Source organism: Sturnira hondurensis, unplaced genomic scaffold (assembly GCF_014824575.4).
Source record: "Sturnira hondurensis isolate 20B ecotype Veracruz unplaced genomic scaffold, ASM1482457v3 Scaffold0004474, whole genome shotgun sequence".
NCBI lineage: Eukaryota > Metazoa > Chordata > Mammalia > Chiroptera > Phyllostomidae > Sturnira > Sturnira hondurensis.
In genome coordinates this window covers 16,455,932-16,482,097 of record NW_028077105.1, presented here as the reverse complement: position 1 = coordinate 16,482,097, position 26,166 = coordinate 16,455,932, and the positions used below count along the sequence as shown (strand labels likewise).

General features: G+C 37.1%; 1 protein-coding gene across 2 annotated transcripts in view; it reads right to left on the bottom strand.

Moving 5' to 3' along the window:
- Positions 1–26,166, bottom strand: part of MAN1A1 (mannosidase alpha class 1A member 1) — a 152,371-nt gene that overhangs the window by 20,296 nt on the left and 105,909 nt on the right. For both annotated transcript variants that reach the window (XM_037045844.1, XM_037045845.1), the window contains exon 7: positions 1,634–1,757. In XM_037045844.1, the coding sequence (XP_036901739.1) occupies positions 1,634–1,757 (124 nt within the window). The remainder of the gene's footprint in view (positions 1–1,633; positions 1,758–26,166) is intronic.

Sequence of the window (26,166 nt, the reverse complement as noted above, 5' to 3'; positions counted from 1 at the left end):
TGGGAGGGCAGAGACAATAAGAGGTAATATCCACAGTGTAAGTACCATCACTTGTGGTGGTAACTGCGATGGAAAAGACACAAGGTGGTAACAGAACAGAAAGTGCGGTGAGGTGGTGAGGCTCCACTATGCTACTCAGGGTGGTCCGGGGAGGCTGATGGACAAGTCTCTGGGCAGAAACTTTAGGAAATGAAAGGAGCAAGCCATGCAGGAAACTGGAGGAGAAGTAACTAGGACAGAGGGAAGAGCAAGTGTAAAAGCTGTGAGAAGTGGGTCTGGACCACAGGAAGCAAAGGGAGACAGATGCAGGCCATGAGGCCTTACTTTATTCTGAGTGTGATGGGGAGCCAGGAAAGACTTTTGTTTGCGATTGGTGTGACTAGCGTGCAAGAGAGAGAGTGGGAGTCAGTGGCAACTGCCGAGTCCAGCTGGGAGATGATGGATACTTGTAACAGGGTGGCAGCAGAGATGACAGCACAGAGTCCTTTGGACCTGAAGTTACCAGAGAGAGAGGAACTGGGTGACCTCAAGAGTTCTGGCCTGAGCCACGGGGTGAACTGAAGTGCCAGTTACCAAAACAGTGAAGACTGAGTAGGAGGAGACCTGGGGGTTGAGTCTGAGATATTTTACGTGGGACCTGTCTGTCGGACTTCTTAGTGAGATGCTGCACAGGTACTTGGATGTGGAGTCTGCCGTTCAGGGGACAGGTTGGGACCAGAACAATCAGTTTGGAATCAACAGCACATAGATAGCATGTAAACCCATGGGTGAAATAATGTAGGGAGTGAACACAAAAGGAAGAAACCCAGGGTGGAGTTCTGGGGCCGTCTAATATTTAGACTTTGGGGTGATGAAGAGGATCCCAGAGAGGAGACTGGGAAGCAGCACCGAGAAGGAAGGAGACAAGCCAGGGGAGCACCCTGTGCCCGGTGCCCAGGGTGGAGCATCTCAGTCAGCGGGAAGAAACCAAGTGCGACAAACGCTGAGAGGACAAGGAAGATGAGGGGTGGGAATGACGAGTGGATTTGGCAACATGGCCAGATCCCAGGTGTGGCTGAGACAGACGCCCATTTGGGAAAGCATTGAAGAAGGTGGGAGACACACAGGGAGAGTAACAAACAGGGACAACTTTTCCAAGGAACTTCGCTGTAAGGAGGAGCTAGGAATTGGGCTGAAAGCTAAGGGCAGCATGGTGCAGTGAGTATAAATTTATCCAGCTATCTGTAAAGTTTGTTTCTTGAAAATCAGAAATGGATTCAATCGCTACTTTGCATTTATATAATGCCTTGAGTTTAAAAAGTCTTTCACATACTTAGTTTATATAGTCCATACAATGCTATATACGTTTAGACAGGAAAAAACATTCAGAGAGGTCAGGTGACCTGCCTGAGGCTCAGAGAATCGGTTGTGTAAGCCAGACCCTCTCATACTGAGTTAGCGAGGCGCCACGGAAAGACTGTGAGTTTAGGTTGGTTTATTGCAATGGTGCACGTTAACGAAGCTCCTTAAAGAGCTATATTAAACTTGCTTGCTCTTTTCCACATCCAATATTGTCACATCTCTCAGCAGGAGAGATGGATGTTGTTTCTCACAAGCAATGCTTTGTAACGCAAGGCATAGTAGAGAATCTCACCTTTTCAGCGAAGATAGGGTTTCCTGATAAGTGGCTCAAGTGCATGAACTCCAAGTGCAGAGTTCCGAATTCGGCCAAAATACTGCTGCCCCCTGAGGCCCAGGGCCAGTTCCTTCCAATCCCACTGAAGAAGAGAAGAGATCGAAGAGTTATGGGTCAGACTAATTCTATTATTTTTCAGCTCTAAAAAATACAAGTGAAAGAGGCAGCTTTTGAATAATGGCTCCTTAGCTAATAGCCCACTCTGGACATTAAAAAAATAGCCAGCATTGTTGTGTTTGGCTACCAGTGTCAGGCTTTCACTTCTATTTCTAAATTGAAATTAGTGTTCACTTAAGTCACAAAGAAGTTACTATGTGCTTGCTGTTGATGAACAGATAAATATTTTGGAAGGTCCAAGTGCTTGGAAGTCTACCATTCCAAGTAGAATATAAAATAAAATCAGACTAAAACATCCCCACCCGACCCCAAATCCTACCTAAATGAAGCACTTCAACATTTCAGTTAATTTCAGCCTAAGACTCCATGGATTATTACAGACATTCACACTGAATACACATTTTTCTAGGATATTGGATAAATTTCAAAGAATCATTAACAGTATACTCACAGTATGTCCTTTCCAAACCTTCCATTTACTGAACTTCCTTTCTTATGTTTCTGTTCATAATACTTTACCTATCCTAAGTACATTTCCTGACATATACAATCCATGCTTAAAAACGTCAGCAAAATTATGCAATTTAGATTTGAAAGGGGTCAAAGGTAGGAGCTTCGAAACTTACTGCCTATTCATGGCTCATCTTGGAGAAGTGCTTTTTAAAAAGAGTTAGCCCTAAATACACACACATGCGCACAACTACACAGGAAGAGGCTACTGAGACATGGCCATACTCTTGGGTGCAGTTTATTTCTGGAAAGCCACTTAAAATATCAAGACATACGTGATAATTCAAATAAAGAATAAAGATGACGGTTCTCCTGACTGGTAAATGCCCCTGCAGAAATCTAACCCCCCCCAGTTTGGTTTTAGTTCAGATGCACATTCATGGTATGCCTACTGTTTGTCTGGGACTATGCATGACCCTGGGTTACAAGACGGTTCTGATGAATACATCACTTTTTTCTCAAAGACCTTATAGTGCAATGGGAGAGAAAGTTCTAGTCATAAATAATTCCAACTGAATATGGTAAATGCCAAAATAACTGTGTGAGCACCTACAGTCAGGATGTGCAGTCCAATAGGGTGGAGACCCAATAGAGTGGGGAAGGCTTCTCTGAGGAGCAGAGTCTTGGGCTGAATTTTGGAGGATACATGAGGAAAGAATGGTGAGAGGGAGACTCTGGTCATGGGGAACACACAGCAGAACTGGTGGAAGCACCTGATACTGGTGAGTGCAGGGAAGGGCAGGGGGCAGGCGAGAAGGCGCCAGGCTCCACTGAGGCAAGGTCTGAGTCTCGTGGACTTCTCCCTTCCCCCTCTTGCCAAGTGGTCCCATTTAAATACTGCTCTTGGTGTCCCCCAGATCCGCGACCCCCTCTGTCTTTTCCTTATATAATTCACAGCTCTGAGGAAACCCTTCCAGTTCTGTCCTCACCGCTGCGGCTGCAGGGCTGCTGAGGCCAGCTGAAGGGAAGGGAAACTGAGGACCACTGGCATCTGACATCTAAGCTGGCCTCATGCTTACTCCTGATTTCCTCGTAGACCAAAGCCTAGATTTCATGCCAAAACAATGATTTATAGTCAACCTAATAAAAAGTAAGCAGAAGAGATCTGAAAATCATATATTAATTCACTTTAGAAATGCCTGATATTTATTAAGTTCGGAGAACGTGAATCTGTTTTTATTTTTATGGTTGGCTTAGATAAGAGAAACACCCAATCATCTAAATAAGGTAAACAGCTACTTTCAAATTTTATTAACATATAGCAGCTGCATATAGTAAATTGGTCATCAATTTGTTGTCATGACATTATTTTTATAGTCCAACTATACCATCACTGACCTAAGTCAATAAGCATATTGAGCAACACTACAGACTTCTATATTCTAGAGCAACTCTTAAACACAAAGCTGCAACATATGGCAATGTCAGGGTAGTCGGGAAGGGAACGGTGACTTCATCCTGGAGAGGGAGGAGCACAGTGTGTTGCAAAACCCCACCTGGTCCCCAGGTCTTCAGGGACTGGTTCTTCTCCATTCAGGGTGTTAAAGAGCGTGACGGCACACTCAGGTGGGAAACTGAAGCAGTATGCATGTACTAAACTAAAATCGAAGGTGCTTTTGTATCTAGGCATATGTTTCCTGCTATTAATGTGGTAAGTTGAGAAAAAACCAGAGATATACTGAAAGTTCTCAGTATGTTTCTAAACAATTAAAATTTAAAAGACTTGTTATAAGAGCCTCTCCTTTGCACACATTCATATCAGAAAAAGAAAACCAGCATTCTTTTCTGCCACTTTAATTATACAGGGAGCAAGAACATTAAAAGCACCAGAGAAGAATACGGCATGCTAACAGAAAGAAGGCTGAGTTTAGAATACATGGTATGTTTCTATGAAAGGGTGGCTTTGGTTACTGTTTTTTCAACCTACAGAATTAATGTATTTCAGTAAAACTGTAAGGTTAATAGTTGCATTGGTCAGGGAAGGGTTCCAAGAAATCAGAGAAGGCATCATTATACCTAGATACTAAATTAGGTCACTTGCCTTTTCTTAGGCAAAGGTTTAAAGACTTGGAGGTTGGCTGGATGGAGAGCATGGGGCACAAACCAAAGGCCATCACCTTTAAAATATGTGTGTGTGTGTGTGTGAGGGAAATGGCTGCCTACTTGCACAGCACATGTGCAATGAGTGAGAACTTGCCAAATGAGTTCCACCATCTTTTTTATGTTTAAATTCTATGAGTCTATTGAGGAATCCATATATTTGTATGGCTCTAATATCTAAAATGATATATATGAACAGTGGGCATCTTACACCTGACTGGTAGAGTTGTGATAAAGGGAAATGAGCCAGGGAGAGCTTTGCTCCGTTGGTCTGGGAGTCAGGGTCCCCTGGGCATGTCATGATGCAGTTAGGCTTTCTGGACCTTTGGCTCAAAACCAATCTCAGCTGAGGAAGGAGGGTATTTACGATGTCTTTAAATCAGATTGGCTACCACAGTATTTTAAAGCAGCCACGGTGTTTTTTAGCCATTTTATCTTCATTTTTACTCATGCTAATACTATTTACACAATATTTTAAAGATAAAATAACAGCTTGTGTTCAGAACTATCAGTTCCACAAGCCAGGCATGAAGGGAATGAACATTTAAATATTCCCAATTTTGTTACAATGACTGTGTTGTAAGCCAAAACCATTAGTCAGCATATGGAAATGTACACACAAAAAGGCAATTAACACGGTTTGGGGAGCAGCCAAGTGTTTGTTTTGGTTCACTGGATCCTGGAGCCAAACTGTAAACCTTTGTATCACTCTAATTTCACTCCTTTCTGCTTCCTCCGATCTCCAGGTTTCCCATGTTAAACTGAAATGTCATTTAATGTACAGTTGACACCGGAACAGCATGGGTTTGAACTGCATGGGTCCACTCATATGCAGATTTTGTCCCCAAAATACTATATTTTCTTTTTCTTATGATTTCCTTTTTTCTTGCTTACTTTACTGTAAGAACACAGTATATAATACATAAAACATACAAACTCTATGTTAATCAACTGTTTATGTTATGCATAAGGCTTCCAGTCAATAGTAGGCTTTTAGTAATGAAGTCTTTAGGTAGTCAAAAGTTACATGTGGATTTTATAATTCATGGGGGGTTGACATCCCCAAACTCTGTACTGTTCAAGGTTCAAATATATTTTGATTTTTAATTTTGTTTAAATTTTCAATAATCTACAAAGGTAATATTTCTTTGAAAATAAAACATCAAAGCGAAAATAACTAATTTTGACAACTGCAATTAAAATCATGCCTTCAAAAAATTAAATCACTATGATTCTTTTGAAAATGCGGAATGCCACTGTATACTTTACAGACTTAATTTTAATGTAGTTTATTTGCACTGGCAACATTCTTCCTCCTCCTCCTGCACTCAAAACAAGAAGGTATCTTTATTTACAGACCTTGTAGCTCTGATAGGCGATGGACATTATACCTTTTTCCTTTTTTCTCCTGGGAATGGTTAACAGCACCAGAGACAGGAATTACAGTACTAATGACACTATTCTACTCAGGGCTGACTCCCAGGGGAGAGATGCTAACTCTTTCTCTGCGAGAGCTGAGAACGGATCAAGTGGTCAGAGAGTTGCTCTACATTGATGGTATATACCTTCAAAATAATCTTAAATTGAGGTACATAAGAGTTATATGTTATTGTTACTAACCAGGCACAATTTGCATCATTAATAAACACATTTTTCTACTTTGGATAGTTAAATGCAACAAAAAATGTACAGAACTGAAACAATTCTAAAAGCCAGATGATGATATACACAAAGCACTAAATAGTTATAAAATCTTAATTAGCTTTGACTTTCAAATCCACTTTTCCTTGATGGCTGCTATTCTATGCAAAATGGGAAATGGGCCCATAAAATTTTTTCTTGAGGATTCATGCCTGAATAATTTCTGATTAGCTGATCAGTAAACAAACTCCCTTCAAGGCTGTAGTCCAGAATACAGGTTACTTGTGGGTAATGGAGTCAACAAGTTTTAGACAAAAAAAATCCCCCACATTTTGTATATTATAATAAAGCTTTATATATATGGAGGTGCCCCTCCTTCACAAATGGACAGGCACCTAGGGATATTTATTTCAAAAGAGCCAATAATCCAAAGTTATTTTTTTTTGGATTTTAGCACAAATTAGAAAATACTAATTAGAAAGTTCGAGAATTATTGTTTCATTTAACTGAATTCCCAAAGCTCATTGATTTTGAGATTAAGTGATTTCATCTTAAGTTATTATAAATGTCTTTTTCCTGAAAAGGTTCACACAGTGCCACACTTTCAGGTTTGCAGTGCAAGGCCTCACTAAGAGGTGAAGTGGCAGTCCCAGGGACCGGCATTCTAAAGCTTGTCAAGAACTCTGTCGGTTGTCCTTTGGGTAAGATCTCCTTGCCCACCACCGTCAACAGACCGCAGTAATTGAATGTAGTTTTTGCCCAGTCATTATGCAAACTGGGCTATCCTGTCATTAGGTTTGGGGGAAGGCTAGCAGCACCGATGAGAAAGCACTTCAGTGCATTTAAGGTGTGTGGGCTTCCAAACATGTACTTTATTGGACTTAGTAAATCATTCTACATGGTTTTTAAAATATACATTATATTTTTCACGAACATTTCCCATGCCAATCCATGTATATCATCATTGTTGCTGAGTGCATAGTATCTGATTGAATAAATTCTTATTTATATAAACATGCCCCTACCAATGGACATTGAAGCTAATTTATTTTTTATTTTTATTTTTTGCCACTATAAACAATTTAGTAGTACGCCCAGTTCTTTTTTAGAAATCTAATGTGCTACCCATTGTGCTACAGAGCCCACTTGGGCAATTTTTTAAAAAAGCAAACATATATTCATAAAAAATATCTACATAAATACCACCTGGAAGGTATTAGTTTAACTGTCTAAACTGATAATCAGCATGGATTTGGGAATGTGTACTGGAGGCAAGCATGTCCAAGGTGTAGAAACTTATTTCTCTTTACGGTGTGGGCCAGTTATATTCCATTTGGTAGCTTCTAGAATTCTTGGAATGTCTCAAATTCATCAACTGTAGATCACTGCATCAAGTTCTTTAAAACTGGGGGAGGGGGAGCTACAGGCAAGCATTTTTGTTCAAACACTTTTAAAAATAAACCTCAGGATGCATAGTAGAGTCCATCTTCAGAAACAGTAATTCACTAATATTAATTTGCCAGACATCTCCTTCCCTTGGTTTCAGCTTTTATATGCAAGTGTTCATTACTGTAGGAGTTTAACACATCCCATCACTCTAAGACATTACTTAAGATTCAAGACTATAGTGAAACTGGGCTGTTTGTTTATCTCTTTGTCAGCCATTCATTTATGGGTCTATGAGTCATCTATGGATCAAGCTAAGTGAAATGTGTACAGACCCAGGTTTTAATTCTCTGAATTCTGTTCTAGAGTCTTTTCCAGCGATCAGTGCGCAGGATTGCCCTCTTCTGCTCAAGTCTCAGATCTTCAGGGACAGACTCCGTTTTATGCACCTGTGTGATCTCTAAGTCCAGGGCAGTGCCAAGACACAGAAGTGTTCAATACACACTTCATTTAATAAAGTTAAAAAAAAAACAATAACGAAGTGTTGTGTCATTGGTTTCCACCCCTAACATATTGAAGTAATTTAATATTATATTAGTGTCACCATATAAGCTCTCCGATAGTCAATTCAGAAACAACATCCTTTCTAGGCTGTTTATGTAGGCTACTATCACAAACTTGAAGTGGCCTGAAGTTGTGATTTCTAAGAGCTGAGATATGATGCAATGAGAAAAATAAGGATAGCGTGGTAAATTTTTATGAAGGCTAGCTTTTCTTCAATTTAAAGATTGCCTTTATTCTGAATCTATGTCCTTCCCACTTTTGTGATGTCAGGCTTATATTTTTCCTTTCAGATGAAATAATGATAGTAGGTAGTTTTTCTTTTTTGGTGTCTTTAAACACTGGCAACTAAGGCTAGTTTCTCAACAACTAGGAAAATTTTACTTGGTCCATGAAAACTAAAACTCTGGCACCACTGATCTTAAGATGCAGCTGAAGCTATGAAGCAATTAGTAGTGGAAAGAACAGCTCAGTATCTACTTTTGCCATAACTAGTGTAAGTTTTTGGCAGAAATTCTGAGGTAAAAAGAATAATAGTAAATGATTTTGTTCAACAGATCAAAAGATGAGCACTTTGCAGGTATCTCGCCAAACTCAGCAAGGACAATTGAGTCAGTCAGTCAACCATGATTTACTGAGCGCTTACTATGTGCCAGGTACTGTGCAACACAACCAGCAAACACTGTAGGAAACCCGCCAAGGCTTTTCTGAATGATCAGTATAGCCTGTTCTGAAATTTTGGAGCTTTAGGGTATCAATTGCAACTCAATTAACTTTTCATTCAGGTACCTGAGTAGAGGTAAAACAGTTTTTTGGAGGACAATGTCTGTTTTTCCTTTGGGCATTCCTTAGCGGTCTTTAGGGAAGAAATCAAGTGGGTCTAATTAACTTTTAATAAAAGACAGTGAACTTTGTCTGACTCGTATGTGAAGGACATCGATATTCTATTACGAAGTTTAGCAGATCCTCACGGTAGGTTTTTTCCAGACATTAAACTACTTGGGAGTAATTGGGAAAGATTCATTCTCTAATGCTTAGTAAATTAGTTATCCTTATACTTCAGAGTAGGCAATACATTGCTTTTAAGGCAAGATCAGTAAAATAAGTGCTAAATTAAGAAACCTCTAGTGGAAAAATGTTGCTAAATGCTACTAAAATTCCCAAACAATAAATTAACAGCAATAAATTTCAAGAAAATAGCTGATGTGTAGCCAATCAGGGCCAATAATCAGTGTGTTGTTTTAAGCTGCTTTATGTAAATTCAGATTCTGCTCTTAACATCTAACAGAAATCTAACCAGCAAAAAGAAAAACTTAGTCAATTAAAACACCTTATAATTTAAAATGCTAGCTTTTCTTAGTTTAGAATTTTTACATAAGAAGTATCATGCAAATAAAAATGTGTGTATAGCTTGTGGTTAGAACAAATAGATTCAGGATCACTCAGAACAGATGCTGGAGAATAAAGCCACCACACCGCTTCATTCTAGTTTTCCTGCCTTCTGCCTGCGACTTATGGCTTAGAAGCTGTGGGAAACTGTGTTATGAAACAGTGTGGCACCTAAAGTTTCAGGCCTAAAGATTAGAAAAATCATGGCAAATGAATAAAAAGGACAATGGAGAATAAAGAACATGGAGGGAGAATAAAGAACATGGAGGAAGAATAAATTGTTCAGGAAAACTCAACAGTGAAGGTGGATATCCTGAACAGAACAGAGACTACTACAATGAAGTCACTGTCTATTCTGCCTGCCCTCAGCGACCCCTCATACAGAACACAGTCCGTGTAGAGGATAATCTGTACATAGTTAGCTGTATGCTGCTTTGTGACGTCTTCTGTTCGTAAACTTTCTGCATGCTGAAACTCATCTCTCTGTCTGGAGAAAAGATCTAAATGCAGAAATTCAATTCTGTTTCTTCTATTACCATCACCCCCTCAAAAAGATATCTACGTAGTAGATGCCGTAATTTGATAATTGTTGCATTTATATATGTCAGAAACAAATCCACTTCTAACATTAACATAATTTTTTAAAATAATGCATATTTTTAAAAAATTAGGAAATACTCTAAGCAAGGTTTATTACTCAATGTATTTTGCACTGGTGTTTACCTTTAGCTTACATGTTTATGTATTTTTAGTAATTAAGATTTTTTATATTATAGGAAAAATTATGAAAAACATAATTGAACTCCTAATAACTTTTATTAAATAAAAATAGTAAAAATAATAAAAATGGGTACTTTATATGGTCTCAACTTTTGGTAGCCTCCTACTGCTGATATTAACATCAAAAAGTGTTTCAACATGAGTTTGAATGGTGTAGGTCCACTTATATGTAGATTTTTTTTCAAGAAATACTGTAAATGTATTTTCTCTTCTTTATAATTTTCTTAACATTTCCTTTTTTCTAACTTACGTTATCATAAGAATACAGTATATAATACATAGCATACAATTATGTGCTAATCACCTGTTTATATCACTATAAGACTTTTGGTCAACAGAAGGCTACTAGTAGTTAAGTTTTGGGGAGTCAAAAGTTACACATGGGTTTTCAACTGTGTGTGTGTGTGTGTGTGGGAGGTGGCCCTGACCCCCATCTTGTTCAAGGGTCAACTGTATTATATCAATGGTTCAATGGTGGGCAGAACTTTGATAGTAAAACTACCCATTTTAGAGCAGACATATTCAAAATATATGTTGGCAGACATAAAACTGTATCTTTTAAACATCTTTATTATTTAGTATATGTTAGTTCTGTAAAGTGAAAATATCAATATGGCATCTTGAGACCATACAATCATTCCTATGTTACCTTTAAGGAAATACTTAGATAAATGAGTGCCCACACAAAGTTTGTAGCTTTTGGTAACTTCAATTCACTAGAAAACATAAAGTGCTAAAAGGAAAACATTCAAATAGTATTTCGAAAGTAGCAATAATAATCAGTCATTTTACCCTTAATGGGAAGGAAGAGAGAAAAAGCCCCTCATTCTGTCCTTTCTGCTAATGGGGTTGGCAATGCAGTAAGGGCCCAGGGCAAACTGCAAGCTCCGAGAACTGCTTGTCCCGATCAGGCCCCAAATCCGCTGGGCATAGGATTTTAGGATGCCATGAAAAGATTATCTGAGAGACAGAGGGATTTGGAATGGAAAGGGGAGGCTGAACATAGGACAAATCACACTGTTACCAGCGTAAGGAAGACCAGACTTTCCACATAGATCTGGTCTGAAATGAACTGCTGTGAAATAAAGGAATAAATTGGTAGGTGGAGTCTAGGGTTTTACGAACTGGGGCTACTCTTGGCACAAAATAAATCTTACAGCTTTGATGAGTGCCTTCTTCTTCCTAAAATGTCAGTTTAAGAACAATAACAATGTTTGTGGGCTACTTGCCTTCCATTTAAAATGAAAACGCTCTCTTAGGCCCCGGGGGCAAAATAGACATTCTTGGAATTTAAGATCACTTATTTCGGTTAACGACAAATGCCTATGTGAAACATGGCGCAATTATCTTGCAATGTTAAGTGCCAAGGAGAAAATAAAGTAGGATGATGTGACAGAATCTGATGGGGAGCTTCTTTGGCAGGGCTTCTTGGGAAGACCTCATTGAAGGGGAGATCTTTTTTCGTCTTGCTGGTGGTCTTTAAGCTGAGACCAGCAAGATAAAAAAAGAACCTGTCAGTGAAGACCTGGGAGTGGCTCCTGCAAGTGCCCCAAGGTGGACACGACTCTCTGGGAGGCTGGCTGTGTGCCTAAGGACAGTAGGTGAGGTGAGGAACACTGGAGAGCTGAGGAAGGGGCAGATCACCTGTAGGCCAGAGAAAGCATTTGGAGTTATTCTGAGGGCAATGGGAAGTCACTCAAGGGTTCTAAGTAGGAGGCGATGAGATTTGATTTGCACATTCAAAAGTTCACTCTGGATACTGTGGGAGGAATTGACTATAGGGGAGCAAGACTGGAAGGAGGCTAGCAAACAGGTGTCCGGGCGAGAGGCAGACGGTGGTCTGGAGCAGAGACAGGTAGATGTGGAAGGGTTCAGGCTATGTCTGGGTGTAAGAGTCGTCAGGAAGAATTGTATTTGGGGATGAGGGAAGACGGAAATTAAGGACGATTTCTAGATTTTTGGCTTTAGCAGCTGGGTGGGTACTGGTGCCATTTAAGATGGCAAAGACTGAGACAGGAATGACCCTGGTAAAGAAAAGCATGATCTGTGTTTAGATTTTGCTCTAATAACCATAATTAACAATTGCAAGGGAAAAACTAAATTTGATCATATTAATTTTCCTTTTTAAGCTTCTAATAAAAATCAATTTATTAAATTAAAGAAAATATTTTTGCAATGGCTTTCTAAAAATAATTTTTAAGTTGTGAAAACAACAGTCATAGGGCAAAAAATTGCAAACACACAAAAGAGTATGGAATGGAAAGGAACTTATATTCCAGGTCCCAGTATTATTTCTCAGAGTAAAAACAATCAATAATTAACTGACATCTCTTCCAAAATATCTTAGTGCATGATCACTAGACAAAAAACAATACACACGAAAGTATGCTATACATATTGTTATATACTGTGTTTCGTGAAAAAGTAAAGTATCTTGGTGTGGCGCCTCATCACGGCTGCCTACGATGTCAGTGTGTGTGTGAAGTTCTGCTGTTATAAACAATGTTGCAGATTCCTGAGTAGAGCTCCAGGATAAAATCCTGCAAGTGGAACTTCCGTATTACACATACGTATTTAACATTTAATAAACACCCCTCAATTACCTTCTAAAGAGTTTGCCCCAATACTCCCTTGTGTGCAAGAATGTTCTAGTTCCTAACTCTGGGCATTTGTCAAATTTTGAAAACTTGGTGACTCTGTTAGGAAAAAAAAAAACACCCCAAACATCTTAATGCTATTTTAATTTGCATTTCTTCACATGAGCTTCTGATATTCAATGCCAATGCATATCTTTTTCTGCCAAGTACATGTTTATGAACCTGCATTATTGATGTATTGGTATTATTGCCTCTCTCCCAGTTCTATTATTTTTATACCTTCAGAAATTACACAAGTAATACTCATTATTATGAATGAAACAATGTAAAGATGAATTGTGAAAAGCTAATATTGCATCCCTACCCCCTTGCAATATCTGCCACTTTCCAATCCTGGTTAAATAATGCTATTTACCCACATACATATATAAACATATGGATATAGATATTTAGGATTTGTTCTTTCCAATAAATAGGATTGTATTGTGTACATTACTTTGCAAAGTACTTGTCTCAGTAGCTTATCACAGACACCTTTCTAGAACAATCATTTTAACAGCTGTATGATAAATAATATTTCATAGAAGGGATAGTCACATTTTACTAAACCAATCCTCTATTGATAGATCTGTTCTGATTTTTAAATACAACAATCATGCCACATCAACCATCCACATTCACACTAATGCTTTTAAAAAGAGCTTTTCATACATTGAGAAAACTTGTTTTTTATCCATCATGGGCTTTGCAATTCTCCCCCCAATTGTGTCTTGTCTTTTGATTTTGCCACATTGATTTTTATTTGGTACTTTTTTCATATATATGTTCTAGTTCTGTGCCCTATTCAGAAAGACTCTCCTCACCTAAGATAATGTTTTAAAAATCGTGAAAATCTGGGCAATAACTTCTTTCTTTTAAGGCATATTCAACAGTGAAAAAAATCACGGTATTATTGTACATAAAAAAGTATAAAATTTACATTTTGGAACTATAATTATTTTTGTTTTGTTTTTCATGCCACTTAACACCCTTTTAGTAAATTGTATTAGGCTTCCCTGTTCAATAGCTTAGCTAATCATAGCTAGGTATTATAAAGTTAATTTCTCTTATTATTTCTTTCTCTTTTTGATCTTAATGCAAAATTTTACTGGTTTTCTTCCTTTAGCGATTTAGTAGTTTCGACAAGATTTCTCCATTACGAGGGGAGAAAAAACAATGATGGAAAACATTTTTATCCAGAGAATTTAGACAAGGGAGAAGCTAGAGGTAAATCAGCAAATAGGCCAGGTCTTCTTTAAACTTAATTTATGCATCAAGAGAATTTTCAGGTGTGACTTTGGGCAAGTCCCTTAAACTCTCTAAGGCAGTCAAACTCTTTAAAGCAAAGACACAGCTGCGAAACCCACCTTGTAGGATTTTAGCAGGCTCAGATGGGGCAATGCACGTGAAAGTGCTTTGAAACGATGCAGAGCGTAGTCCAGAAAGGTATTTTTATCCTTTGCATTAGCAACTGACATTTAGCTAACCAAAAGAAATCTGTTTTCAGGTTTTTTCCTTCAATTTTAGAGATGTCTACTCAAAAATAAATTCACCAAATGTTCACTTGGAGATAGAAATCATAACACAAGTAATAATGAAACAAAGTAAGGCATTCCCAAGATTTAAAAATTTAACAAATCGCTGTTAGCCAACTTTCTCAAAGCAATTTAATTGCTGTACAACTACCAAATATGTCGCACTTTAAGAAATCTTTCATGTCTTGTAAGTCTTCCAGAAAAATGAAGTTAAAAAAATATTTCCAGTGTTGAGACAGCTGCACAGACCAATGACATCTATGAGTTACTTAGGTGGAGGACAGGAGTCTGGTCCAGCGCTCCCTCACCGCCACCCCGCAAAGGGCACAGTCAGTCTGTTGTAGACAGACACAACTCCTTCTGCTGGGTGGCTAAGGAATCCATGAGTCCTTAATGAATCATCACTTAAAAACCCATCTACTTATGAATATCCATATGCACAGGAAATTAGTTAAGATTTTTCTTGTAAATTATCCTTTGCCAGAAGAGAATTTTCATCACAACACTCATTTTCAGAATGATTTCCAAAAGCCGACCACAGAGGTATTTCTTAGGCCCAAACTTGCTTATTATGCCATGTATTTTACTGGAGAGAACAAGTAATGTTTCTAAAGGACGTTATAATTTCTGGATCTGCTGATCCAATTGAATGAACCAATAGGTTAAACCAACTGAAAGCATAAAGCTTAATTCTAAAAGGTACAGATTTGATCATTGAAGAATTTATTTTTACTGGGTAAGTTTGAAGAGGCTTTAGTCTAAAATGATTTTTGAAATTAAACTAATATTTAAATTTTATTAAAATTACCTTCATAAAACATTTTGTTTGCAAGTAAATAGTTTAAATTTCATTCTCATTAGAATTACCTGCAAATAAATGAAAAAGTATAACGAATGCTAAAAAGAGTAGCCCTTCACAGACTTGCTGGTAATTTACACTTAAAAAATAGCCAATAGAGGCCTCTTTTAAATGAGGGCATGACAGGTAGGAGGTTCTTTATATAATTCAATTTATCTTCAGAACCCCGTGTAGATTGCATTCTCCCACTATCCACCAAAGAAAACTGGGCCCGGCCAACTTAAACGCTCGCCGATGATCTTCAGCGAAGCAGCAGGGACTGACCGTTTTTATGAACTAGTAAAAACAGTTCAGGACTGACCGTTTCAGCCACGCATACCCCACCCTTCACATGTCACATCATGTCACCTTTTATGTTCTCATGTATGTTAGGGGTGAATTAGTCAATTTCCTCCGTCTGGGAGAGCAAAAGGAATTTGTCAGCAGGGAAAAATTAAGATGTTACCAATCAGTATTGATTTGTTTGAAAAGGAAGAAAATAATATATACAAAACTAACTCATAATATTCTTTTTTCCTTTAAAATAAAACTCCCCAGTGCAAACATGCTATGAGGAGACAAAAAAGAAATATAATGCTGATATAAATAATGCAACAAAGTTAAAGAAATTGTTTTTTTATGCCCCCCAAGCAAATTTTAAATTTCTAGGTCAACAACAGTTACTATATCCACAACCCTGATGCTTTCCAAATATCTGAAGTCTTTACAGCATGAAAAAAAATTATTTTTCTTTTTTAATGATCCAATTCTTAATGGTACCCTGAAATTATATTCTTTCTCTCCCTTTATTTTTATTAGATATAAAATGTTTCAAGTATCAAAAATGATAAAAAGTAAAGAGTAAATTTTACTTCTAATTCCTGCCTCATCTACTCTTTTCCTATTTCTTCTCACCCATGGATAATCACTGTTGCTTTTGACTTGCATTCCAAAGCTAATTTCTTTTGCACACACTAACAAAGATGCATAAGTATTCACCCCTTTTTACATCAATAGTAGCTGACTAAACACTGTGAAGACATATCATATTTCATTTCTAAAATATGCAGATACATTTTAGAAACTTTATTTTAATAAGTTTCAATTATACAAAGAAAAGCAGTTCATACGCACTTAGATTTACCCATATACCCACCACCTAAATTGAACAGCTATTAATATTTACATTTATATTAATGCCATATTGGCTTTACCTATTGATATGTAAGCATATTAATGAGTTACTAATCTTTGTGGAATTATTTTAAAGAAATTATAGCCACCAAGACACTAAATATTTCAGCATTCATCATTTCAACATTTTCCTATATGACCGCAATATCACAAGGCACCAAAGATCATTAACAAAAATTTCTTCAAATCATCTAATGCCTAGCCCTTGTTTGAATTTCACCAGCTAACTGACCTCAAAATGTGAAGAACCATTATTTGTCACACATTTTTTTTGCTGTTGTATTTCTAGCAAAAGAAAAATGAAAGTTTAAAGTTTTTATTTTTTATTTTGGTTATTGTTATCTTATTTTTACTAGTGCCTTTTGCCTCTATCAGAAATACTGTCTAAATTTCATTTTTACATCAGCATAGGAAACTTTAATCACCACGACTAGCTTTCCATGGTTTGATGTGCATAAAACTGCCTAAAAATGTTCATAAAACCACAGGAGGCACTCTGAACTGGGGGTGGGGGAAAGGACCTGGGGAGGGAAAAGACCAGCTTTCCTGGGGTAGGATTTCCCTTTTCCCTGCCCCATAATCTCTCAGCTCAGTGACCCTGCCAGTGTTCTCCCCAATGCCTTTGTTTTATTATTCCAAGGGCAGGGAAATCAGCTGTGGTGATGGTGGCACAACTCTGTGAATGTACTAAAAACTTTTGAATTGTACAAGTGAAATGGGTGAATTGCATGGTGTGTGAATTATATCTCAATAGAGCAGTTTTTAAAAAGAGGGAAGGAAAGAAATAAATATAAAACTTTTTCTAAAATACCTTTTGTGTTCTAAAGTGGAATATAAAAATTTTCTATGCATTCTTAGTTCTGAATAAAAACCTAATAATTAAAGTAAATAAACTAAAGATCCCACTCAATTCAATATTTTGCTTATTTGTTAATATAAGCCTAGTTAGGCAATTTATAAAAAGCAACAAATCAGAAATAATTTTTGCTTTATAAAAACCAACCAAATAATTCTTTTAGAAAAAAAAGAAACCCCTAATGATAAATTTAAGTTTCTGTGACTGGAAGAGAAGTGAGTAATCCTAGAGGATTACTGACAATTAGCAATGACAACCGGCACGACCATCCTGCAGGGATATCTGGCAAAATGTATCAAAAATATTAATAATATTCACACTGACTAATACAATAATTCAATTTCCAGAAATTTACCCTAAAGAAACAATTATAATTTTATCCTCAAGTGTAAGTAATATTATATCCTCAAAAACATATCTTGCACATTAGAGTATGATTTATACTAGTTGTGAAATTGAAAAGAGCTTGGCTATCTAACAATAAGGGGAAGATGAAAATTATGGCCTATTTAGGTCTAATAGTATTCAGTCACTACCGATTATGTGAGAAAATGTTTAATAACACAAAGAATTCCTTACATAATATTTTTAAAAGTAGGGACTGCTGCTGGCTTTCAGTAACAGTAAAGGAAGTTGTTTGGCAAATACTCCAACAGGTAACAATGATAAAATCTGTACTGTGTGTGTATGGGTTTTTAAAACTCAATAAGTTGTTATTTAAAGACATAGAAAGTGACCAAAAGAAAGCATAAACTAAGAGTGTTAACCACTGACAGATAATAACTGCAGTGAGTTTGAATTCGAGTTAGTGCCTTTTTCCTGGATCTTACGAAATCGCAGTCTTACTTTTGACAGAGCTAAAAGTCGGTAGAGCTGCTGAAAATCTAGGGGTGAAGGAAAATCCTGAAAACTAGTGAACCATAGAGGGGTGGGACCAAATGTCTGAGTATAATCTCTGGCCCCACTCACTGGAGACCCTCTTGATGAAGTATCAGTGGATTACCAGAAAAACCGCTGATGAAGACCAGAGGCAGGGACTGGGTGGAAGGGGGTGCAGAGTTTAGATGATCAGACAAAGAACATATACGCACGACCCATGGCCGTAAACAATGGTGTGGGGAATGCCTGTGGGAATGGTGGGCAGGCTGGGGGAAGGGGGGCAAAGGGGGAAAAAAGGGGACAACTGTAACAGTGTGAACAATGAAAAAAAAATCTAAGGAACATTTGTAAGACATAAGTGTACTAGATGAGACCTTTGAATTTGCTGCTTTTGCTGCTTAAGTACTCCTGAATCCATGACTCACTCAGGAGACAGAAAGCTAAAGCCATACTGATTTCACATCAAGGGTTTGCAGCCTGGTCATGGCCTACCAAAAACTCTGCCTGAACACTGACTGGATGGTAAATTGCACAGGTATGTGAAAGATCCCCAGGAGGTCGGGTTAAAAACAACAACAGCTGGAAACTGAAAGAACTAGCAGAAGTCTCAGCTGTTGCATGCTGCTGGGACGACAGCGTGTTTATGATTAGAATCCAAGCAAGTTGGCTTCCTGATAAACAACAAAATAAGTCTCAGAAGCATGTAACACACATCAAGGATTCCCAAACAGGATTCCCAAACAGGATTCCCAAAGATATCCACAATACAGAGTTTTTAACCAAAAATCACTAAATATTCAAAGAAACAGGAAAATGTGATACGCACAGGAAGAGACAGTTAACAGAACCCGCCCCTGAGTGGGTCTAGATGCTGATTTAGCAAAGACTTCAAAGCAACTAGTTAAATACATTCAAAGAATTAATGGAAAACTTGCCAAAGGAAAAGAGTAAATTTGAGGATATCAATAAATCTGATATCTGATTAGAGAAAACATGGATTAAACCTAACTGAATAGAGTCTCAGAGACTTGTGGAATAACGTTTATATAGGTCAAACAGAAGGATAAGGGAAGTTCCAGAAGAGAAGAAGAAAGTCCAAGGGAAAAGGACAGGAACCATATGATTTCATTGGTATGTCGGATATAAACAGAAAGCAAATGAATAAACAAACAAACGCATAGACACTGCAATGGTACCACGGTTTACCAGAGGGGAAGGGAGGGAGGAAGAGGAGGTGGCGGGAAAGCAGTCAAATGTATATGGGTGTATATAGACTATGGGTGGTGAGCACACTGACAAATGTATATAGACTATGGGTGGTGATCACACTGACAATACACAGATGACGTATATTATAGAATTGTATACTTGAAACTTATATAATGTTATTAACCAATGTTATGCCAACACATTTAATTTAAAAACAAAAGCATATATCACTGTTATCTCTTTAAAAATGAAAATTGAGCGATACATAACAGGATTTTACAGTCCATTCTATAACCAGAAAAGAAGCTATACAATTTATTAAAATAATAAACTTATAAAAGATTAATTTGTTAAGACTAAAAGAAAATTCATTACATAGAAATACACCTGTAGTATCTCATGACTACACTCTTTTTTTAAAGAAAACCAAAATTTTTCTAAGTATGTGAAAATACCAATTAGACCAAAAAAGAAGACAAAAAATTAGCTGATTTTCTAGCTTTCTGCTTAACATATTCAACTGAAAGCTGATGCTAGAAGACTAAACTTTTCAGACATGGTTCAGAGAAACTCTTGCAGTACAGCTTTGTGGTAATTATGTATTGATTATTCACCAGCATATTTATTCCTTAATAAATTAACTGAAGAAAGTTTTACCTTTAGTACAAAAGCAAAGAATCTGATTAACTTCATTCTAACCCCACTGGTATTTTTAGGTTATTTACAATGAATCCAGAGCTTTGGTCAATAAAAATGATCACACTCTGAAAATATCATGATATTGCAGTAATGATTTAGGGTTTTCTTTAAATATATTGATAATCCTCAAATATCTTTTAATGGTGTCTTCAACATTTTTTAATGAAGAAACTTGACCGTCTAGATTTGCCTTTCAAACAGGCCTAAGTCATTAGTACACAAAAGATACTTGTAATTCAACAGTATAACAGTTTCTATATACATCTTAGATTTTTCTCACAAAATCAAATAGCTCAGACTCTTTTAGAAAACTAATTTTTAAAAAACTAATTTCTTAGTCAAAAAGTTATTAGAAATTAAGAATACATCTGAAACATGGAAAGAATATTAAAAAACATGGAAAGAATATTAAAATCTTTCTAAATAAAAATGCAAATGGTTTACCTACCCACAGAAGAAAATTAATAGCTATAGTTTGTGTCAGTCTTACACCTTTTAAAAATTACAAAATACAGAAATAAAGAGTGTGGGCCTCCATATTGGCCCATAGCAAAGCTTCACATATGTAACTACATGTCAAACACTGGGAGATTAACTGTCACGAGTGCTGGCAGAATCACACATAACCTCCCAGTATTCAACACTTCCCTGAGGGCCAATATGTAAGCCTGCTCCTTTTTGATTAAAAAGAGGCATAAACATAAGCAAGGACACTAATTCTCTACAATGGGTACTTTCTGAGATTAAGATTTCATATGCATAAACACATGATATTCATGGCTAACATAAATGAACAATAAATAATATGTCTCAATTACTTCCAAATATATTTTGGGCAGTAAGTTTATTTACTAAGATGACTACTTTGAAGGACATATAACGATATTCATCAGAATCAGTAATTTATGACAGTGTGTTTTGAAGACAAGAAATGCAGATCAGAAAATGGCAAGAGTTGTGGATAAAAGAGGTTCCAGGTAAAAGAAGTTTGGGAAGCAACGTTCTAATAAAGCTCTGTCCCAGAGATGGGCAATGCACATTAATCCAATTAATTGCTGAGAAGTTTACAGTAAGGAAAGTTCTTTAACCTGGTGCTCACATTTACCTACAGAGCCCTGTCTCCTTTCCATAGATCATCTATTAAGTTTCCATAGACATAATATGCTGTAAAAAACAATTTGGGAAACACTAATCTGTAACTTCTGCTATGTTGGCTTAAAAAATATATACATATTTCACAAATGCAAGTGAGGTGGAAGGAAGCATTTTTGATTGAGAATCAAGAACACGTGCTTACCATCCATGAGGATAAGTGCTTTAATGATACTAGAGTGGAATGTTTCATCTTTCATGAATCTTTCCCTTTTTTTCCTGAGGGCTAGTGCCTTGGTCATGTTCTCAACTTATGTAATCACTTGTTCTCTATTTAACTAAATATAAACAAAACTGATAAAGATATGCACAGACAAGGTCTTACCAGAAAAAGTCCAGTCATTGTTAATATAACAAGAACAGTGTGTGCAACATTGATGTAACCTGGCAGCCAAGGTGAGTGGACTGGAATGCGCATGTGTGAACAATGATGACTTCACTATACTAGTCAGTGGGGGTGGTTGAGTGGAAGATGCTGTTGAGAAAGCATGTGTACTGTGTGGCTGTCACATCCAAAATCACTGAGCGAGGAGAGCAACAAACCTGCATCAGATTTTAAGCTTGAACATTCCTCTGTGGAAACTATTTGGATGATTCAGAAGGCTACAACTATGGGCAACGGGTGATCAGGAGTTTCATCAGAACAATATGCCTGCTCATACATCATGTCTGGTGCAGAGGTTTTTGGCAAAGCATCAAATCACCCAGGTGACTCAGCCCCACTACAGCCCAGATTTGGTGCTCTGACAAATTTCTGGCTTTTCCCCAAACCAAAATCACCTTTGAAAGGGAAGAGATTTCAGACCATAGACGAGATTCATGAAAATGCCACAAGGCAGCTGATGGTGATTTGGAAAGCTGTGTGAGATCCCAAGGTACCTAATTTGAAGGGGACTGAGGTGTCACTGTCCTATGTACAATGTTTCTTGTGTTTTGCATCTTCTTCAACAAATGTCTCTATTTTGCATATTACATAGATGCATACTTTTTGCACAGACCTTGTATACCGGCACTTGCTGAGTTTAGTTTTTTGATGATGGACTCATCTCTAATTATAGCAATTTTGAACCTGATGTAATTTACATACTGTACTCTTCTGCAAATTAAATTAACAGATTCCTTTTATTCCTACTTGTTTTTGTCTGTGAATCAAGGGAATTGAATAAAAAAGACCAATTGGTGGTAGTAATGAATAACCACTAAAGAAGAATATACAAGGAAGCAACATGAAGAAATTTTCATTTTAGAAAACATGTCAACAGTATGGAATTTTGGAAGGTGCCTTGGGAAACTGGCAACAGAAAGATCCATTAGAGGTTATTGCAACTGTTGAAGTAAGTGATGATGTAGGCCTGAAGGGAACAGATGGAAGAGATAAGCAGAAGGAAATAAAGAAACAGATTGAAGTGAAACGTTATGAATGGGGAATCAGCAAGTGGGAAGAGGAGAGGGCTCAGAAAACAAGGGTGTGTGTTCACGAGTCCACTGACGGCTTTAAATATTTCCCTCTGGGGGAAAGAGGAGTGAAGGAGAGGTGATTCAGGTATAAATTTAGAACTTAATAATAGGCTACCAAGATTAATACAAAGAAACAAACAAGGCTCACAGAGAAAATCTTCACATCTCTACAGAGTGGGAAGGATGAGGTGTTGATGAGTAGGTTGTGTGCAAGATGAAGAGAGGACTGATGATACCTTCAAGAGTCCAGGTGACTCCGTCAAGGTGGAGAGTACAGGACCAAAAGGCCTCCCTCACCCTGCTGAGGGCCTGGGGGCAATGTAGTAAAAAAGTACAAGTGGCTGGGTTATAGAAAAACGCATTTGCTCTTCCTGATTGGCTAAGACTGTGAATACAGTTTTAAGTTTTGGTCACATAATCCCAAAGATGAGGAGAAAGCACAGAAGTAGAAGAGTCACTAAGATGGCAGGGAGGCAGAAAAATCGACTCTAATAAGGTTTAAAAGAATTCATTTTTTTCTAGAACAAAAGATGAAGGGTAGATTTGTACAACCCTTGTTTTTATATCCAGATAAAAATATGGCATGCATAGAACTTCTCATTTTTAGTTAGCTCTTTAGAGAGGTGATTCTATTTGTTGACATTTATCTTTATCCCTAAATAGTGAAAGTGAACTTAACAAACCCTAGGGTTACTGGTAAAATTTACTTCTGGGAGGTATGTGGAATGCAACCAGACCCACGGAAAACTTTTTTAATAACGTGGGAGTGCTTAATGAGAAATTTAGTACAAATGCACAAATGCAGTGCTAGCCTATAGTGGCAGTAAAATATTCAGGCAGTTTTCTCTTCCCTGTCTTTCTGCCAAGTTTTTTTAAAACTTGAATTACAGAACTGGATATTTATGTCTGTGCCAGACCAGATTAAATCAAATTAATAAAACTTTAAAAATATACATATATTTGGAACTCCTTTGTGAACTACAGAGAATTATAGATGCATAAGGCACTAATACATTAACTCGTCTTGTGGCATATAGCGTGGACACTCACAATCCTTGCTTCCCATCTCCTACCCTTTACACACCTTTCCTTTAGTGCCAATGTGACAATACATACATTTTGCAGTACTCTTTTAGTTAGAAAAGAGACCGAAACTTTATTGCCTCTAGAAAAGGTTTAAAAACAAATTTATTATTTTCATACATTATTCTATAGAGCTTATACTCACCTTCTAACTCCAGTGTTTGAAACTTCTTTTTCAAATATAAATATGAAATCACCACTCTCTTGGTCACAGGCCTCAGAGTAATTTGAAACCCTCTAAATTTATTAAAAATTTTGGATCCCAGCACCAAATGTGTTGTTCATGTTAAACCATCATTCTTCTAGTACAAATCGACATCCTCCGTCATTTTATTGCTTACCAAATCAATATTAAAGATGAATGTCTTCAAGCACGTTCTGACCTATTACATATTAAAACCAATAACTCACCTAAGAAAAGCTCTTGATCTAATTGAAAACCTCTTCAGGCATACTTCCACCACTGGCCCACTTTCAAGTGCAGAAACTTAATACAAATAAAGGAGAAAGTGCCACACAATTATTTAGAGTTCTAATATTTAGATCTGGTTAAAACTAATTTAGAACTTCCACTGAAACCAATTTAAAAAGTATTCTCAAGAGCCATCTAAAAAGGATCACAGTCCACATAATATAATGAGACAATATGCCCATTATAAACTGCCACATGACGAGACATTTGTCTGGGCTTGATAAAGGTAAGTGACATTTCCATAGGCATTGTTTGTGGCAGTAGCCTTTGAAGCAGAATGCCAAGCTCTTAATTAGAGTGCGGGAAGAAACTATCGAAGCTGCTATCTCTAATTTTTTAATCTAAAAGTAAGAAAAAAGCTCTATTAAATTAAATATTCAGATATGCACTGTTCCCCTCGCTTGGTGCTTCTGTGAAGTTTCACATAAAAGAGGCAGGTCCACACGTGTTTTGTAGGGATGACAACACAGTGAGGAGAGGTTGACAGGGGCGCCTTCACTGGCTCCACAGGTTTTAGAGCCTTCGGATGCACAGTCACCCTCGCTATCTGCGCGGGATGGTTCCAGGACCCCTTCTCAAACACCGAAACCCAGGGGTGCTCAAAGCCCTCCCAGCAAATGAGGCAGCATTTGCATATAACCCGTGCACATCCTCCCATGTACTTTAAATCATCTCTAGATTACTCACAATACCTAATTCCATCTCTAAATGCTAGATATATACTTGTTTTACTGTACTGTTTAGGGAATAAAGACAACCAAAAATGTTTACCCACGTTCAGTACATTAGCAACCATCTTAGGTCTAACTACATAGCACATGTCAGCCACAGAACATTTTATTTTTTGAATATTTTGCTCTGAGGTTGGTCGACCCTACAAATGAGGAACCCACAGAAATGGAGGAGGGCCAACTATATTGGGGTTTTTGAGTAACAGGATGTCACTGATGTGGTTAATTTTAAAATCCAAGACCTTTATAGAGATTAATTACAGTACTTTGTAAAAAGGTGGAGAGTGGTCATGAAAATATTTTGTACTGACAAAGATTTTCTGATTGTCTTGAGGCAAAGACAATGCCCTGGCTGGGTGGTGCAGTTGGTTGGGGCATCACCCCCTACATCAGAAGGTTGTGGGTTTGATCCCCAGTCAGGGCACGTATGTGAGGCACCTGGTTGATGTTTCTCTCTCACATCAATGCTTTTCCCTCTCTCTTCCTTCTACTCTCTCTAAAATCAATAAACATATTCTTGGGTAAGGATTAAAAAAAAAGAATGTATCCCTATTTGCTGATGTTTTCTGGGATAAGTGGTTGTCAGAAGTATGCTACCTAACAGATAATTTAAAAAGAAGAAAAGTGAAAGAAGTAGGAAGAAAACACACTTAGTCCACCACTCGAAGATAAAGATGACAATTTAACCTGAATAAAAAAATTTGAATTTTAAAGAAACTCTACGAAAAATCGTTTGAAATTGGATGTTTATGAAAATATCTGTGAAAGTGGTTCACCTTTAAACTCATATTCCTCTTAAACTAGATAAAGAAATTTTGTATCTTGCTTTAAAGTCTTTCAGAGGGAGAGTTTTCTGTAAGTGTGCAAGGACAAATGATATCAGGAAAGACTTACATTTTCTAGCAGAATTACAAAAATCTCCTTTGCATAACTAAAGGATGGGATTTAAAACAAACATGATATTTTAGGAAGGTGAGTCAATACCGCACTTCTCTCATCAATATGACTGAATCATCTCTTCCACCTGGACAGAATTAACACCACATTTGGAGGTAACAGATAACAAGAACTTTGAATTACTCATAGTATTACAAGCATTAAACTAAAATTAAAAAATAATGAATCACACTGCTTTCACTAAAAATGTCATTTTTCCTCTCTTAATAAAACATTTTATCACCATCTACATCTTATTCATATACAATTTTATTTTGGGAATGTTTTAAAATGAACGTGATATTAAAACACTGCTATATGTATGTAAA